The sequence below is a fragment of the Silurus aristotelis genome, assembly GCF_946808225.1.
Source record: "Silurus aristotelis genome assembly, chromosome: 5".
In the NCBI taxonomy this organism is placed as follows: domain Eukaryota; kingdom Metazoa; phylum Chordata; class Actinopteri; order Siluriformes; family Siluridae; genus Silurus; species Silurus aristotelis.
In genome coordinates, this window is record NC_139578.1 from 8330492 (window position 1) to 8350753 (window position 20262).

Here is a 20262-nt window from a genome sequence, read left to right on the forward strand (position 1 = left end):
TCCTCCATAGGCATAAAAAATGTTGTACAAATGCGTGCAGAGCTACAGACGTGTTTTTCCAGTCGAACATGGCTGTAACAGTTTCCCTCTGACCAAACACTCAGAGGATGGAAAAATGCTGACACTATTCTGGGCCAGCTAGCCCTGTGAAATCTGAAATCCTGAAATGTGATTGGTTAAAGAAACAGACACATTTCTTATTGAGACTAAGGTAAAAGGTCCAGCAGTACAAACTTTGAAAATGAAATAAAATGAAGAGAATAAACTGTTGGGTATAAATTAATACAATTTCATGGAACAAATATTAGAATTTAGGTTGTAAATGTAGGTCAGTGCTTCTGATAGTGTTTAGGCCAGCGGAGAGGCTTTGCTTTCCCTGACCGCCCACCACTGTGTATATCTAGGGTTAGGGTTAGGGTTTTATAGAGAGAGAGAGAGAGAGAGAGAGAGAGAGAGAGAGAGAGAGAGAGAGAGAGAGAGAGAGAGAGAGAGAGAGAGAGAGAGAGAGAGAGAGAGAGAGAGAGAGAGAGAGAGAGAGAGAGAGAGAGAGATACATACATACACAGTGGTAGGCGGTCAGGGCCAGCAAAGCCTTCTCTGCTGGCTAGATAATACTTTTGTTAAATAATACCGCATGTGTGTGTGTGTGTGTGTGTGTGTGTGTGTGTGTGTATATATATATATATATATATATATATATATATATATATATATATATATATATATATATGCGGTATTATTTAACAAATGTTATATTATGTAGTATCTATCTATCTATCTATCTATCTATCTATCTATCTATCTATCTATCTATCTATCTATCTATCTATCTATCTATCTATCTATCTATCTATCTATCTATATAATAAATATAAAATATGTGTTTGTGTTGTGTATATAACATATATGTATATATAATTTGGTTTTTAGTGACTCAGGTCCATTGCGCTTGGCCAGGACCCCAACACCTCCTGAGGATGAGAGTCCAGAGGACAGCCCTGTTGCCAGCCCCAACCACACACTGAGACCTACTTCACCCGGCCCTCCTCGGCCCAAATCCCCCTCACAGGTCAGCTCAGGAACCCCTCTGCACTGTATAACCTAACCCTTATCTAAGTGTTCTAGCAAGTTGTTGTATCTAGTTGTTTTTAACAAATATTATATATAATGTAACTTGTATGTACAACATGCTTATGTGTTCTGAGCCTTGTGATTCATTATGATGGTTATTATATTGGATAATGATTAGGTTAGCTGTCTTAGCATCAGTTTTTGAAGACTATGTATCTGACAGTTTTGAGTGAACAACGTAATAAAAAAATATAGACACTAAGTTTGTTAGTGTCACACAGATTGTTGGAAATTTCAGATACATGGTACATGTTATTCTTTATTTGTGTAAAGTTTTCCAACAAAATGTGAAATGAACAAACATCTCTGCTAAACCATATTTGCTTTTTTCTGTTTTGCATGATACAGATTGAAGATGTAAGTGAGCCTGTAGCATAGAATAGCCTATTCTAATATGAAGATGGATATATAAGTGTAGCAATGATACACAAGTTTTGACATGGCAAGATGGTTTAAATAACTGTACGCTTAAAACGTGTCATTATCAGCTTAAGATGGGCCCTCCAAAGCCTCCTCCTCCCAAAGTCACTCCAACCAAGGAGATGCCCCAAGAGCAAATCATTAACCTGTTTGATGGAGGCTTTCCTGAGATTAGCATCACATCACCGCAGGTGAAGTAACACTTCTTTTTTAAGTTTCTTGAAAATGTGTTTATAGTGTCACATGACATTGCAAGTAAATTTTTTTTTTTTAGACAAATGAGAAACCCATGGAATCTCTCCTGGACATGGACTTTGACCCATTCAAGCCAGACAGCAATACAACTGCTGAACAAACCCAGCCATCTGCATCTCAGGTCCATTTCTGTCTCATGTCCGATGTAAAATTATTAAAAAGATTTTATTTGCTCTGCCTTTTACATAAGAACACATAATACATAATAATACTATATATAACGGTATGCAGCAATAGTAATCTAATTCAGATTTTCTATTTTGTACTTTTCTAGGCACTATCATGGGATCTTTGGACGGTGAGAACATATTAACACACACACACACACACACACACACACACACACACACACACACACACACACACACACACACACACACACACACACACACACACGTATGGCTTGATACATTAACAGTGTTTTTATTTTTTTTCTGTTTTCCAGACAAATACTGAGGCCGAGCCTGTAAGTACTAAGAAATTGTCTTTGTGCAAGAGGAAGGGGAAAATCAGTTTTTACCAACAATAAAAAAAAAAGTGTGCATAGCAATGCGGGTGTATACTTTAAATTACAACTTTTATTTGTAAATTATTTTGCAAACAATATTGCCCCTTTCCCGTGGGCTCACCACCTGGAGGAGGGACCGTAAGGGATGGTGCTGTGGGATTGGGCAGCAGTCGAAGGCGGGGGCCTGCTTAGACTGCTGCCCCTGTGACCCGAATTACGGATAAGCGGGAGAAAATGAATGAATGAATGAATATTGCCCCTCTTGTTGAATCACAACAATATGTGGAAAGGTTGGACGAATAATAAAAAACATAATTTGAAATAAAAGTCTGAATAAATGTCAGTCTGTACATCTGCATTGTAGTGATATATGATTCAAAGCGATCTGTTGTGTTTCTCATTTTCAAATCTGATATTTTGGTCCATTGGACTGCATGTAATAAGGCTTATTACCTAAAATGAGTTTGATATCACTGATGTGTCATCACTGGCCCCCTTTCTGTATTGATTTTGTATCTGTGACTGCTGAGGACTTGGTCTTGACAAAAAAATATTTGCTTTCTATGACTAGGCTTCAGATGCTGGCTTTACTGCTAACTGGACGGCTGACTTTGGTTCTGTAGCTCAAGATGTGGGAGCTGTTCAGCCTGCAACAGATGGTCAAGGTTGGCCTTCTGCAGAAGGATGGCCTACAGATACAGTGCCCCAAGGAGAAGCCACAGGCGAGGTTAGAAGCTGGGATACAAAGTATGATCAAGAGCCAAATCCAGAGTGTGGAAAGTGTGCTCTGAAGATTGGAAAGATAGATCCTTTGGTTGAACAGCAGCCTGTTCAGGAGGGTACTGAGGAAATGTGCAAATCAGAGCAATCAGACTCAGACACACATCAGTCTGGGTGGACTGAGGATGAGGAAGAATGGGCCTCAAAAAAGAAAAACCTAGCTTTAGAGGACAATGGAGCTAAAAAATCACTGCCAGGGATTATATTCACAAATGAGTTTGGCCAAGAAATAGCAGAAGCCACAGAGGGAAGCTGGCAGGGATTCTACAGTGAAAAAGAGGGAAAGTGGTACTCAACAGGTCAAGGAGATATAGATGGGTCGGGGTCTGAATATGAGACTGCTGAGGAGTGGGGAAATACTTCTGGTCAGAATAGCAGATGGATCAGTGCTGATGATGAACTTGAATCTGCAGAAAGTGAGCGACCAATGTCTGCTTCAAGCTTTAGTGGTGATACTTTTATAGCGAATTGGGACCAGCTGGCAATGACAGTAACAGCAAAGTCTATTCAAACAAAAGTGCTAGAAAACGAAAATTCAACTAATTATGTCTTCAGCACAGCAGATCCTACTCATAGCATAGAGCAAAATGATACTGTTGACAATTCACTTTCAAGTGTTTTAAAATCCAAATTATGCTCTGACCCGTTTTGCAAATCAGAAGATGCAGCATTTGGTTCAGGGTCTGATACGTCAGAGGAAGATCAATTTAGTACTGGCAGTGACTCATTTAGCCATTTAGACAAAGGTCTGTTTTTAGCATCAAAATCAGAATACTGTCAGAAAGTTGCCAGTGACCCTATTGCTATGCAAAGGGAAGATATTTATGTCTGTCACTGTTCATCTACAGAAGGCCAAGTAAGTGGCTATACTTCAGATCCTTTTCAAGCAGGGGATGTATTAACTTCTGAAATCAAATCAGACCCTTCTGCTAGTAAGACTACTCAGAAAAATTTTGCCAGTGATACTGACAAGGATCCTTTTACTAGTTGGACTAATTGTGTTCCATTTGTTAGTGACATTGACCAGGATGCTTTTACCAGTGAGATTAACCAGGATCCATTTGCCATTGAGACAGTTCAGGATCCTATTGCAAAAGAAACTGACCAAGATCCCATTACTAATGAGATTAACCAGGATACATTTTTTTGTGAGACTGTGCAGGATCCTATTGCAAAGGAAACTGACCAAGATCCTTTTATCAGTGTGATTGACCAGGATCTATTTGCCATTGAGACTATCCCGGATCCTTTTGCCAGCAAAACTGACCAAGAACCTTTTACTAATGAGATTAACCAGGATCCACTTTTCAGTGAGACTATGCAGGAGCCTATTGCAAAGAAAACTGACCAAGATCCTTTTATCAGTGTGAATGACCAGGATCAATTTGCCATTGAGACTATCCAGGATCCTTTTGCCTGTGAAACTGACCAGGATCCTTTTATTAATGAGATTAACCAGGATCCATTTACCAATAAGACTATCCAGGATGCTTTTGCCAAGGAAATTGGGCAAGATCCTTTTATCAGTGTGAATAACCAGGATCCATTTGCCATTGAGACTGTTCAGGATCCTATTGCAAAAGAAACTGACCAAGATCCTTTTACTAATGAGATTAACCAGGATCCACTTTCCAGTGAGACTATGCAGGAGCCTATTGCAAAGGAAACTGACCAAGATCCTTTTATCAGTGTGATTAACCGGGATCTATTTGCCATTGAGACTATCCCGGATCCTTTTGCCAGCGAAACTGACCAAGATCCTTTTACTAATGAGATTAACCAGGATCCATTTTTCAGTGAGACTATGCAGGATCCTATTGCAAAGGAAACTGACCAAGATCCTTTTATCAGTGTGAATGACCGTGATCTATTTGCAATTGAGACTATCCAGGATCCTTTTGCCAGTGAAACTGACCAGGATCCTTTTATTAATAAGATTAACCAGGATCCATTTACCAATAAGACTATCCAGGATGCTTTCGCCAAGGAAATTGGGCAAGATCCTTTTACCAGTGAGATTAACCAGGATCCATTTGCCAGTGAGACTGTCCACGATCTTTTTGCTGTTAAAACTGATTGGGATTCTTTTGCCATTGAGAATATTCGGGATCCTTTCACCAGTGAGACTGACAAGAATTTTTTTACCAGTAAGATTACCTGTGATCATTTTGCCAGTGAAAATAACCAGGATCCCTTTTTAAGTCAGACTAACTGTTTTTCTTTTGCGAGTGAGATCAACCAGAATTCATTTGCTAGTGAGACTGTGCAGGATCCTTTTACCAGTAAAACTATACAGGATCCTTTTACTAGTGAGATTAATCAGGATTCTTTTACTGGTAAAATAAATCTGTTTTCTTTTCCTAATAAAAGTGATCAGGATCCTTTTGCCAGTGAGACAAATCAAGATTCTTACACCAATGAGAATAACTGGGAACCCTTTGCTATTGAGAACCATGAGTACCATGTTCATTTTGCTAGTAAGATTAACCAGAATCTTTGTACTAATAAAAATAACCAAGATGTTTTTGTTAGTGAGACACCTCTGGGTACTTTTGCTACTGTGACTAATCAGGATACGCTTACTAGTGAGACTAAGCAGAGTTATTTTGCTTGTGAGACTAAACAGGACCTTTGTGCCCATGGAACTAATCAAGCCCCATTCATTAGAGATACAAGCCAGGGACCTTTGGCTAGTGAGGGCAAGCAAGGATGGGCAGGGGTCTGGGAGTCAGCAAGAGGAGAAGAAATAGACCTTTCAGCCAATAATGGGTTTGCCCAGTGGGCAGCCTTTCCTTCCCCAACTAATGAATTAGAAAGCTCCAGCAAGGACAACAGTTGCTTCTTTCCACCTGATGGCCAAGGTGACATCATCAAGGGCTGGCCTGGAGACTGTGGTCCAATTCAAGACCCATTAGTTGCCTGTCCTGTTCAGAGCAACATCTCTAGTCCAAAGCCTGCTGAAATGGAAAGGACAGCCAGTGTTAAAGAACCTGAGAATTCTGACCTGTCTGAAGATGAGGTTGCAAATCAGAGATACGGAAAGTTGTACCAAGAAATAGATGCACGGAAAAATGAGGTACCTAAATTCCTCCCTATTTTAGTGTAGCATGAACTGATCACAGTGAGACGCTCTTTTCCTGCCTGAAAAAAAATATATAAAAAATCAGTAGTCTCCTGCTACAAACCCCTCCAGACCTTCAATCCCTCACAGTCTCCAGATCCTGGTCCTTTGTCTCTGCCTCTCCTCTGCTTGCTTCTTATGTTCGGTTTAAATAGTATTGCTAACCTCTTTACTCATATACAACAAGTGTGTTAAGGACTGGTATTCAAACTGCTTCTGTGATTTAATTAAGGTGACCAACTTAAACAGACTTGCTCAGGTACATAGACTGCTGATTAAGCTTTTAGTTCCTATAGTGTTTTGTAGTGACTGCTGCAAGAATTTGGACTGCTCTGATTAGTGTCACACCTAGATGTGGCACTGTCCAAATGTCATTTCAAAGCAATAGTAGTTTATACTTAGTTATATTTAAATGTATATTTTCAGCAGGTAGCTTAAGCTTATATGTAGCTATAGTGCTGGCTTGATCTTTAGCAACCTTAGCATTACTTTAGCATTTCGTCTTAAACTTAACCTATAATAATCTTTAATCATCCTACTCCCTAGCCCTATAAGATTCAGATTCTTTAAAATACTTTTATTTTTAGGTACTGTACTTGTTTTACATTGATAACTAACCCTGACATTTTGTTAACTATTGCTCTCTTATTTCTTGCACTGCTTACAAAGGTGGATGGTTCAGTTCCTTTTGTGGCTGATTTTGATAATATGGTAAGTGGTTGTTCCTCTTAAAATTGATATATTTTTTATTTTGCTCATTGTAAAAATGATTGAATATAAATGAATTATGTTCAATTCATTTTGAACAATTTCCTAATGTATAACACTACTTATATTTGTATTTACATGTCAAATATCTCATATTCAAAGCTCGTCAAAGTATCTAAAACTTTTGAAAAGCATTTGTTTGGCCATTATACTGATGTTGTTTATAGACAGTAATAATATGGCAAATGGTATAGGAAAGGCATAAAACAATATCAAAGTGTTTGTTTTGTACTTAATATAAATTTTGTTTTTGTAATTATGTATGATATGTAAAACTCAAATGTGTTTCAATTTACATTTCATGTTTCATGAACTTTAAATGTTTCCAATAATTGACTATAAGTATCATTTATGTGTATACGCACATGCACCATGGGTTATTTTGAGCTTTCATATTTGAACTAAGTATTTATTGACCATTCCTCATAAAGCTGCTTCCTTGTGAGGACACTGAATGCTTGGTCTGAATTTGCAGAAATTCTCATACTGCATATGTGTGTATATATCTAAAGTCTGAGGCCCTAGAAGGGGCAGAAACTATTACAAAAGCATCTCCAGAGGCAGTGGGAGAGGTGGAAGGGGAGGTATCCCAGGCCCCAGAGGCTGAGGGCATTGTCACAACACCTCCTGCAGAAACCACTACTGAAATGGCAGAGACCACTGCAGCTACCAGCCCACCTGCAGAGACTGCTTCTGTGAGTTATTGATGCCCAAATATTATTAGATTCTTAGGTGATATTTTAATAATTTGTACAATTATAATAATCAAGAAAAGCATCACCATCATCTTAATCACCCCCCTCCTTCTCCTCATCATCATCCTTTGCAACATCATCATCATCATCATCATCATCATCATCATCATCATCATCATCATCATGTTGTGCTGTACTTTCATGACTGTTATTATCATCAGCACCCTCAGCATTCTATTTTCGTTCAAGATTCTGTATTTTTGTTGTGGCTTCATTGTGTTTCTTTGTTTATTAATTATTTAACATATTTAAAAGTTTATTTTCTTATTTGCATCAGCATTCACCAGCATTTATTTTTTTTACTTTATCATTATGCTTTGGTGATTGTTTCCCCAATATTTTTCACACATAAATATTTTTAATGTTTACCTTTCACACATGCTCCCATTATGAGGCTCTTTTGTAAAATGATGATTAAAGGGTTATAGTTGATAATATTGTTCTGTGTACTGGGCTGCTCTTTAAGAGCATAGAGGAGTCTCCTGAAGCGGTTGAAACTATGGCAGCAGAACAGACTGAGGTATGTACCATTTTTTAATAAGCCTCACACTGCTTGTGCCGCCTACATCATCTTGCTCATCACATTATTGTGCTTCCTGAGAAACATTGTATTAATTAATGTTTTTTTATTTTTATTTTATTAAACACTCTCTCATGTGGTACAGTGGGAATTAAAATTTTGGAACTGTGGAAAAGTGTTAATTCTTTGTTGTTGTTCATGTTTTATTAATTTTTTTTATTTTATTTAATATTCATTGTGATTTATTTAATGTGTGTGATATCTATGAAGCATAGATGACCACACTCAATGAATCATTCTTAGTGCATATCTGGTCACCTGGGAAAAGCCTTTGTGAAATTCTGACATTATTTACCACATATACACTATATGGCCATCATGCACATGCACATGCAGTGCCTTTGGAAAGTATTCACACCCCCTTCAATGTTTTTCACTTTTGTTATGTTGCAGCCTAAAACTACAATCGTTCAAATTCAGTACCCCATAATGACAAAGTGAAAACTAAATTATTAAAATGTCACACCTTTGCTTAGTGGAAGCACCTTTGGCAACAATTACAGCCTTGAGTCTTTTAATGCAACAAGCTTTGCACACCTGTATTGGGGAATTTTCTGCCATTCTTCATGGCAAATCATATCAAGCTGGGTCAGGTTGGATGGAGATCAGCGATGGACGGCCATTTTCAGAGAAACTTTCACAGAGTTATCTCTAAGCCACTCGTGTTGTCTTGGTTGTGGGTTTAGGGTTGTTGACTGAGTTCCTGAGCACTATAGAACATGTTTTTATTGAGGCTATCTCTGTAATTTGCTCTATTTAGCTTTCCCTTGCCAGTTGCCAAGTCCCTGCTTAGGGGTGTCAGAAAAACACCCCCACAGCATGATGCCGCTACCATCATGCTTCGTTTTTTTGGGATGGTTTTGGGGAGGTGATGAGCAGTGCCTGATTTTCTCTAGACATAACGTTTAGAGTTGAGGCTTAACAGTTCAATATTGGCTTTTCTCAGAATAGGAAATATTGTTCCAGACAGACTGAGAGTCCATCATGTGCTTGTTGCCAAACTCCATGCAGGCTTCCATGAGTTTTGCCCCAAGGAGAGACTTTTGTCTAGACCACTGATGTTGTGTGAAAAATTCTGGGGTGCAGTCAGCATTTCAACTCATCCCAGATGTGTTCACTAGGTTTGAGGTCAGGGGTCTCGTCTTAAGACACTCAAATTCTTCCAAACAAACCCATGTAAACCATGTCTTCATGCTGGAACGGAATTGGGTGTTGGGATTAGTTTTCCTTGAAGATTTATTTATATAGCACCAGTATAATACAACAAAATGCATTCATTTAATTATATTATCTAAACTCTTTATGGACAAAAGTTTGTGGACACCTGACCATAAGATTTTGTGTGATTTTTGAACAACCCTGTCCACATTCAGTCCCCATTTGCTATTCTAAAATCTTCTCAGTAGATGTTACACTAGATTTTGGAGTGTGGTTGTGCAAAATTCAGGAACTGATGTAGCCTAAAGAGGCCTGTGGTGCAGTCAGCCCCCCAATCATCCAATCAGTCAGCACCCCAATCAATTCCAAATCATCCCAAACATGTTCATGGAGCTGGTTTTGTATACACGGTTGTTGTCATGCTGGAACAGGTTTGGGTCTCTTAGTTCAAGAGAAGGAAAATTGAATGCTACTGCATCCAAAGATATCCTATACAATTCTTCATCTCCAACTTTGTGGTAGCTGTTTTGCAAAGAACCACATATTCCCAATAACTTTCTTTGTATCGTGTATTTATGGATTCTTAAATTTGATGTGACCGGAATAGTTTTTCCCAGATTACCACACATATGTTTATTTTAATTAAACCTAAGAGTTTTTGTTGATTTTGTATGTTGTCTATTGATTCTGTTTTATTGAAACTGAGGATAAACTTAGCCATGAGTGTAATAGCAACTATGACAATTGATTTTAATTATTTATTTTTTCTTTTGTGTTTTTATTTACATCATGGCCACAAACATGCACTGAAATAATGTTGTAATTTTCTCTCATTGGTATCATTTGTCTTGTGTTGTATTATACTTTCTCAATATATATATATATATATATATATATATATATATATATATATATATATATATATATATATATATATATATATATATATACAGTGGGTACGGAAAGTATTCAGACCCCCTTACATTTTTCACTCTTTGTAATATTGCAGCCATTTGCTAAAATCATTTAAGTACATTCTTCTTCCTCATGAATGTACACACAGCTCCCTATATTGACAGAAAAACACAGAATTGTTGACATTGTTGCAGATTTATTAAAAAAGAAAAACTGAAATATCACATGGTCCTAAGTATTCAGACCCTTTGCTGTGACACTCATATATTTAACTCAGGTGCTTTCCATTTCTTCTAATCATCCTTGAGATGGTTCTACACCTTCACAGATCTGGCCAAGGTTACAAAAAGATTTCTGCTGCAATTAAGGTTCCTAAGAGCACAGTGGCCTCCATAATCCTCAAATGGAAGACGTTTGGGACGACCAGAACCCTTCCTAGAGCTGGCCGTCCGGCCAAACTGAGCTATCGGGGGAGAAGAGCCTTGGTGAGAGAGGTAAAGAAGAACCCAAAGATCACTGTGGCTGAGCTCCAGAGATGCAGTCAGGAGATGGGAGAAAGTTGTAGAAAGTCAACCATCACTGCAGCCCTCCACCAGTCGGGGCTTTATGGCAGAGTGGCCCGACGGAAGCCTCTCCTCAGTGTAAGACACATGAAAGCCTGCATGGAGTTTGCTAAAAAACACTTGGAGAAGGTTTTCGTCCAGGATATCCCTGTGCTTGGCCGCATTCATCTTTCCCTTGATTGCAACCAGTCGTCCTGTCCCTGCAGCTGAAAAACACCCCCATAGCATGATGCTGCCACCACCATGCTTCATTGTTGAGACTGTACTGGACAGGTGATGAGCAGTGCCTGGTTTTCTCCACACATACCGCTTAGAATTAAGGCCAAAAAGTTCTATCTTGGTCTCATCAGACCAGAGAATCTTATTTCTCACCATCTTGGAGAACTCCATGCGGGTTTTCATGTGTCCTGCACTGAGGAGAGGCTTCCGTCGGGCCACTCAGCTATAAAGCCCCACTGGTGAAGGGCTGCAGTGATGGTTGACTTTCTACAACTTTCTCCCATCTCCCGACTGCATCTCTGGAGCTCAGCCACAGTGATCTTTGGGTTCTTCTTTACCTCTCTCACCAAGGCTCTTCTCCCCCGATAGCTCAGTTTGGCCGGTCGGCCAGCTCTAGGAATGGTTCTGGTCGTCCCAAACGTCTTCCATTTGAGGATTATGGAGGCCACTGTGCTCTTAGGAACCTTAAGTGCAGCAAAAAAGTTTTGGAACCTTGGCCAGATCTGTGCCTTGCCGCAATTCTGTCTCTGAGCTCTTCAGGCAGTTCCTTTGACCTTAATGATTCTCATTTGCTCTGACATGCATTGTGATCTGTAAGGTCTTATATAAACAGGTGTGTGGCTTTCCTAATCAAGTCCAATCAGTATAATCAAAAATTTCTGGACTCAAATGAAGGTGTAGAACCATCTCAAGGATGATCAGAAGAAATGGAGAGCACCTGAGTTAAATATATGAGTGTCACAGCAAAGGGTCTGAATACTTAGGACCATGTGATATTTCAGTTTTTCTTTTTTAATAAATCTGCAAAAAGGTCAACAATTCTGTGTTTTTCTGTCAGTATGGGGAGCTGTGTGTACATTCATGAGGGAGAAGAATGAACTTAAATGATTTTAGCAAATAGCTGCAATATAACAAAGAGTGAAAAATGTAAGGGGGTCTGAATACTTTCCGTACCCACTGTGTATATATATATATATATATATATATATATATATATATATATATATATATATATATATATATATATATACACACACACACACACACACACACACACACACACACACACACACACACACACTACATAAGGGCATGCATTCTGTATTAAACCAACTGAAACTTGGATCAAGGATTTCTTTAGTAACTGGGGTTTAAATATTTGATGTGTAGACCACCCCAACTGATGACACTGAGAAAGAGCAAGTCAGCAAAGAGCCTCTGGTAAATATGTCTTTTGTTATGAATGGCATGAGATAAATAGTGTCACTTCTCTACAGAATAGCACGAGTGTCACTGCTCCACGGTACAAACCCGCTGTACTTTTGTACTTCATTTTTATACTATGATTTGTATTTTTTTTTTGGCACTACCAAAGAACCCCAATACAGTCTACATAGACATTTCTTTAAGTTTGAGTGCTCTATATATTTACAACCCTAGTTCCTAAAAAGTTGGGACACTGTGTAAAATCTAAATAAAAACAAAATGCAATGATTTGCAAATCTCATGAATCCTTATTATATTCACAATAAAACAAAAAATAAAACATATCAAATGTTTAAAATGAGAATATATACCATTTAAAAAAAAAATAATAAGGGTAATTTTCAATGTGATGGCTGCAACAGGTCTCAAAAAAGTAGAGAGAGCGCCTGAAGTTTTGGGGGAGGAATGTTGTCCCAAATGTGTCTGATACAGGATTCTAGCTGCTCAGCAGTTCTGGGTATTCTTTGTTGTATTTTTGTATTATGATGCAGCAAATGATTTGAAATGGTGAAAGGTCAAGACTGCAGGCAGGCCAGTTCAGTACCCATTCTCTTCTACGACAAATTCATGCTATTGTAATAGTTGCAGTGTGCAGTTAGAATTTTCTAACTCAAATCCAACTTTTTTGAGACGTCTTGCAGCCATCAAATTCTAAATTAGCCTAAAATAGGCTAAAATACAGTTTGAAAATGTTTTATGTTTTCTATGTTCTTTTGTGAATAAAATATGGGTTTATGAGATTTGCAAATCATTGCATTCTGTTTTTATTTACATTTTACACCGGGTCCAAACTTTTTTGGAATTGGGTTTGTATTTTGCAGGTAACACCTGAGCAAACTATTCCACATATACACTTTCAAATGTTAGTTATGCATATATCCTGGTACTAATGAATCTGTTTTAATTTTTACTACTAGTTAAATTTTTTACCAGTTGTGTTTTTTTGTTGTTTGTTTAGAAATAAATTATGGAAGTTAATATTGATGTTTTGAGATGGTTAAGCGCACGAGGTATTCTACATGTTTCACAATTGTGCATGTGTAAGATAATTATTTATGTTTCTTCTGTGTGTAGGCCCCCGAAGAAGATAAAGAGTCTCCTATTGAAGAGACTCCGGTAACTACTTAATTAACACTCAGTTACTATTGCCTCTTTAAACGCATGCCTATAAGTATAACAGTGAATGATAAACATACATTCACACTAAATTTAGCACACTTTTACTTTGTACAGTATACTGTCTCTACATGTAGCCTTTTAATTTATATTCATCAACAAATTGCATTTTCCTTTATTAAATCTCACAACATTATCCTATCTTCTCAACACTTATATAATAATAAGGGGTGTATGAAACCTATTCAAGAGGTTTCTGGGACTGGACCTAATTGTAGTCCACACTGCCTTTTTACAATGAGGAACTGTACAGCTTCTATTACAGATTTCAACATTCTCTGCTGGCATTATTTAAACATTAAATGTATCTTCTGTACTTCAAAATGTATGGACATGACATTAATAGAGTAATACAAGCAGGTACAGGCTTATTTGGGCTCTGTAACAACACTGGTGATTATATTTCAGCATGAAACGATTAGATTACATGCACAGACTATAACAGAACAGCTTTGTTTCATTCTAATAATCTATTCCATTAACAAGAAAAGCGTGTGCTTTTTAGAAATACCGACAGCTCAAATAAAGATAGAGACAGTATATATGAGTGCTACAGTGTTCTAACAAGCCTATGAATAGGGTTTGATTGAATTGTGTGTTTAATGTGTTGTTTAATTAATATTTATTATTTTTGACAGTTGTTTTATGTGAATAATTTATTGGTGGATGGAGACTGTATAGCATTCATTTAAACGCCACTGTATATTTCATTTCAAACATTTATTTGGTTATCTATTTTTCAACATAACCGCTCAGAAAAACTATTTTAAAGTTTACTTTAAAACACTTCACTTTTCTGAGCTCCCTCACCCCTTATTGAACATTAATAAGATCAGTTCCTTAGTTTAATAATTAATAAAGAAATGATAATTTATTATATTTTGACACAAATTATTTGCACCATGATACCACAAAGTCAACGGAAATCATACTGGATTGAAGTACTTATTCATGATAAACCTCCCACAGCATTTTATTGCATATTGAACATAAAAAAATTATTCTCTATTTTGACAATTATGCAATTTGTTGACACAAATGACTAGTTGTGGTTTCAATGGCGATTCCCTTTCATTCCGTTTTAATTAGCTTTTTTTTTTTTTGTATCTCCTTTCAAGACATTATTTTAAAATTCTGAAAGTGTGATGTGCTGTGGTATTATTTAACTTGTCAGATCCAGACTAGAATGAGAAAGCAAGTGGAAGAGGTAAAAATGACATAATGTAACCTACAGTATTTGTAATGTATGAATAGAAAGGTGTCGAAAGAAAAAGGCTATTTTTGACAGGTTTTTGATTGTGTGTTCTGATAACTGTTTAAAAAAAAATATATACTGTATATATACTTTTATTGGTCACATATGTAGACTAAACATAAACTGTAAAAACTGTAGGTATGTCAAATGTACCAGGTAGCTCAGCATTCAGATTGCATACTTCATGTTCTTACTGATTTCATCTCAGCTATTCGTCCCTTTTCCCTGTATTCTAAGTAAGACCCCTAAAAACCATGGCTTGTTTTCTTTCCCGAACCCTTCATGATACCCAGTGAACCTTCCTTAATTTTAGTGGCATGATCCAGTTTATTTATCCCTAAACTGAGGACAGTTTCAACCACTGCAGTTAAACTGGTCCCAGTTCCCTTCATTGTGCTAAGTGCCTTCCCATGTGCTGCTCCGCAATGATCCATCCAAATGAGTGGCTGTACTGAGTGTATGGTGCCTGACTATGCGTCTTTTAGACCATAGAGACCAAACCAGAAGATGAAACTGGTACAGTAGAGACCAAACCTGCAGATGAACCTGCTGCCCTAGAGGTCAAACCAGCAGAGGAAACTGATACCCTTGAGGTCAAACCAGAAGAGGAAACTGATACCCTTGAGGTCAAACCAGAAGAGGAAACTGATACCCTTGAGGTCAAACCAGAAGAGGAAATTGATACCATTGAGGTCAAACCAGAAGAGGAAATTGATACCCTTGAGGTCAAACCAGAAGAGGAAATTGGTACCCTTGAGGTCAAACCAGAAGAAAAAATTGGTACCCTAGAGGTCCAACCAGAGGAAGAAACTGATACCCTGATAGTCAAACCAGAAGGAGAAAGTGGTACAGTAGAGGTCAAACCAGGGGAGGAAACCAGTAAGGAAGGGGCTTCAAAGAATTTTGAAGAGGAGGTAGATATTCAGCCATGATATTACACATTGGCACAATTGCCACTAATAAAAAAATAAACAAAAAGCTGTGCATACTGATGTAGCATAAAGACTGTTTGATAAATGACGTTAGCATCATATATACTGAATGTTAATCGGTGTATAAGTATTTTTAATTCTACAGTGCAATATTTTGCAAACTGCAATTTTTAAAAAATTACTTTTTGTTTGATTGATTTAAGGAATCATGCTTTCTTTGTGTTTAGGATGTTGCATGAACAGTTAGCTTAAAATGCTACTCAGGAAATTGACATGCATGACATTTTGCTGAGGTTACATTTCATATACATCTTTGCTTCATCTCAGGAAAAGATGCCTATTCCCTCTGTGGTAATTGAGCCTGCTTCCAGCAATGAAGGCGATGATGACCGAGATGGTGACATAATTTCTCCAGTAGCAAGCAGTGGAGATGGAGTGACACCCGACAGCCAGACAGCAAAAGATATTTCCTCTTCTGGCATGCCTCCAGGCTTCCTGTATAAGGTCCATAAACAGCATTAGTAGACGCAATGATACCTGACCAGCGTTTGTGTATTAAAAAAACAATACAAAACCAAAATCTATTCTCTTGGTTTTAGGTTGAAACAATGCATGACTTTGAGGCTGCAAACCCAGATGAGCTTGATCTAAAGAGGGGAGACATTGTTCTTGTCGTTCCCACAGAGCTGGTGGAGGATCAGGTATGAACTGTATTAATAAACATGTGTTTACCTAAACACACTTTTATGTATAACGCTAACAGACATCCACATTTGACAGAAAAAAACAGAGACAATGGTCAATATTAATTCTTATGGAAGCTGATGTGACCTCCTACTGTTTAGCCAATGAGCATTAAGGAAGTGTTGTGTGTTCTGAGATGCTTTTCTGCTCACCACAGTCATCAAGAGTGGTTGAGTTTCTGTAGAAATCATGTCAAACCCATCTGGCCATTTTACTCTGACCTCATCAGAATCAGAATCAAATTATCTTTATTGGCAAGTATCATGGGTTGCATGTACAAGGAATTTGTCAAGGTGTGCTGGTGCTGTAAAAATATGGAATAATAGGAATATAAAAATTAAATAATGCAATAATAAATAAAGATGGAGACATTAACTATATAGTCACTGTATAGCAGAGGTAATGCACATTATGATGTAAGTGAGGCAGTGCAATGATGAACATGCATTTCCTCCTGCAGAACTTTTTAATTCCTTTGACATGTATCCAAGCTGCTCCACCTGATTTGCGGATTAAATAATTGCATGAATGAGCAGGATTTGGATTCTGTTACAGTAGCCAGTGCACATAGTTATCACAGAATTTTAATTATTATTACTAAGTTGTCGGACATCTGCTGTCCTGCCTATCAGTGTAAATATGTATTTTGCTTTTACTCATTAAATGTCTCCACAGGATGCTGGCTGGCTAACTGGTATCAGGGAATGCGACTGGCTACATCAGGGAGCTTCTGCTCACAAAGGATTATTTCCAGAGAATTTCATACAGCGGCTGGGCTAAGGCCTCAGAGCATGCTGGGACATGACAAATAAAAGCCAAGAGCTACAGACAGCCATAACACTACAGTGCAGTCTGGAGCCCTGACTGACAGCTGTCAATCAGAGCGAACAAAGCAAACCGTATCTACGAGGAAAATACACAAATAACAAAAAAAGAGAGGACACAAAAAAGCTCCCCTCAGAGTTTAAAGAAAAAACCAGAGCATGATGCGATACTTATGGTCTACCTTACTCTTGAACCAAGAGCTCTCTGTTTATGTTTGTTTACTTGTAAGCAGCAACGAATTGGTGTGCTTTTTTTGGAACTGTGGTGACCTCCACATGTAATCCCTACCTGTTCAAAAGTAAATTATCCTCTAAAATATTTTCTCTGCAAGTGTATCGTATTGAGTTTGTTGCTCTGCAGCAAAATTTTATCCAAATTTGTAGTGATATGACCTATTTAACCGTTCTAAGTGTTATGCAAGACTTCAATGTTTCCTTCAAGACATTTTCTGACCTAAATGTTACCTTGCATCTTTGTTAGTGTTCTCTGTAGTTTTAATGGCTGGACGTGTACGGCTCTGGTGATAATATCTCAAAAAAACCCATTGTGATTTTAGTATTATAATTCTCTACCTGGGTGAGGACAGATAGAACCTTGTAATACTACGGGCACAATTAGTTTATTAAATACTTGCTGTGCTCTTGCCAAAATAATAACAAAATCCTAAAACATGTGAAGTGATAAAAAGAGAAGTATGGTTATCTGTAGAGTTACAAACATGAAATAATTTAAGAAGATTTCTTTTTTTTGGCAAAATGCAGCTTTGCAAAAAAACAAAACAAAAAAAAAACTTAATGCAGAACCTAGTGATAAAAGTTTCCTTATATTCCTTATATCCACAATTACATTAACTGTAATCCTGTGGATGTGTATGGGGATTACAAAAAAAAGTGTTGGATAAAGTTTTATGTTTTGAAAAACTCTATTTATTTAACTTTATATTTTTTAAAAGTGCAACTCAGTGGGAGAGTTTGGGGCTGGGATATCTGCGAAAATATGCAATATGTGTTGTTTGGTTTAAAAGGTAACCATTGTCTTGATTGTTTAGAGGTAGACGTCACTCCTGTGTTTGTTAGCCTTCACTGTAGAGAATTGTGTACAATATCTGCATTAATTTAACTTTAAAGTGAATAAAGAATCCACCATATGGCTTTGGTGCTTGAATGCAAATGTCTTTTTCATCAAATTGGATTCAACGTCTAATCCTTATTGTGAATAATGGTGTTTTTTTAATTAAATTTGAAAAAAAAGAAAAAAGGTCAAAGGTTACAATGCTATAAATACTGTTTAAAATTGTATTAACTTTTTACCACACAACACATTCAACACCACCAAACCAAACGATAAATTTTACTTAAGATTTAAAGTCTAAGCAGTGCCCCCAACTAATGGCAATATCATACTCTATTCAGACTAATGTATTGGGACACCTGACTTCCCTCAAATGGTTACCACAATGTTGGAGGATCTCAGTTGTATCGGAAGTCATTTTACCTCATATGTTCACTTGAACAAGTAAACCTTAACCTGTTGCAACAAAGCGAGCTCCATGAAGATATGCCTTACATGGAGTTGAAGATCTTGAGTGGCCTGCTATAGAGCTCTGACCTTAACCCTACTAAACACATTTGGGATGAATTGGAACGCTGACTGCACCCCAGGCATCCTCACCTGACGAGCAAAGATTTACCAAGCACACTCCAAAATCTATAGAAACATCTTCCCAGAAGAGAATTATGCTAATTAATGTCCACAAAAGCATAGTCACATAGTAATCCAAATTTTAACAATAAAACAAACAAACAAGCAAACAAAAAAAATTATAAATATACACACAAGATATCTAGCCGGATGTACAAATAAATGAACATGTGTAACTAAATTGCTACCACCAGAGAGCGCTATTGGCCTTGTTTTTGATGGTATGCCACATGCACTTACTTGTGGATGATCAACTTTAAATATCTGTATAAATGTGATATAATTTATATGCAAATATAGTTTATATATATATATATATATATATATATATATATATATATATATATATATATATATATATATAGTACCCTAAATTTATCATCTATCACAACCTTCATTTATAATAATAGTCCTGATTATATTATTGCAAATAAAAAATAAAACAAATAGCAAATGCTTATGTTTCCAGACCTGCAATATTATTAAGTATAGTTCTGTAATACATTATAATGTCTGGATTTAGTTTTTTGCCAAATATAAGTGCAGGGAATTCAGATTAATAAGAGACAGCTCTATTATACAATATGTTATACAAAATCCAGTATTTTCACTATTGCTGCAGAAACTGTTATCTAAGGTAATTATTAGTGTTTCTTACTGGGTATAAAAAATAAGCATTAGTCTTTACAGAAATAAAATATTTTTAATTTGATAACTAAAAAGGCTTTAACTTATGACCCCATGTGTCATAAATGTTATAAATTAAGCATCTATGCAGCATAGTGTGTCACTTTTATGAGCGAGAAAACTTTGGACAACTTTGGACAATTATGAAATGAAGTCATGCTCTGACAGACTGGCTTGAAGGTTTACAACATTACACCTACTAATTTACAACATATGATACTGCATATTATACAACATATTGTGAATCTTTTAAAGATTTAATTTTTTTTTTACCCATCAGGCTGTTAATGGCCATAATCATCACTCGGACAAACAGGTAAATAACAGCATAAACTACAACATGCTTTGCATACACTCACTTACACACACATACACTATTTTACAAATGTAAAAATCAACCCAATCTACCTATGCAGGACTTTGCACATGCATGTCTTCCACATGTACATCGCAGACTGTACACTTCATGCATACACACACACACACACACACACACACACACA

At 37.0% G+C, this 20262-nt stretch overlaps 1 protein-coding gene across 6 annotated transcripts in view; it reads left to right on the forward strand.

Annotated features, from left to right (window-relative positions):
- amph (amphiphysin) overlaps positions 1-18522 on the forward strand; it is a 37640-nt gene extending 19118 nt beyond the window's left edge. The window contains exons 10-24 of one of the 6 annotated variants that reach the window (XM_083541615.1): positions 931-1069; positions 1620-1742; positions 1826-1927; positions 2081-2104; positions 2252-2272; positions 2886-3041; positions 6885-6926; positions 7496-7678; positions 8205-8258; positions 12344-12394; positions 13514-13555; positions 15356-15784; positions 16130-16306; positions 16402-16503; positions 17222-18522. In XM_083541615.1, the coding sequence (XP_083397741.1) occupies positions 931-1069; positions 1620-1742; positions 1826-1927; positions 2081-2104; positions 2252-2272; positions 2886-3041; positions 6885-6926; positions 7496-7678; positions 8205-8258; positions 12344-12394; positions 13514-13555; positions 15356-15784; positions 16130-16306; positions 16402-16503; positions 17222-17326 (1750 nt within the window). In that variant the 3' untranslated portion in view covers positions 17327-18522. The other 5 variants (XM_083541618.1, XM_083541616.1, XM_083541619.1 and 2 more) reach the window with 5 other exon arrangements.
- The last annotated feature ends 1740 nt before the right edge of the window (positions 18523-20262 follow it).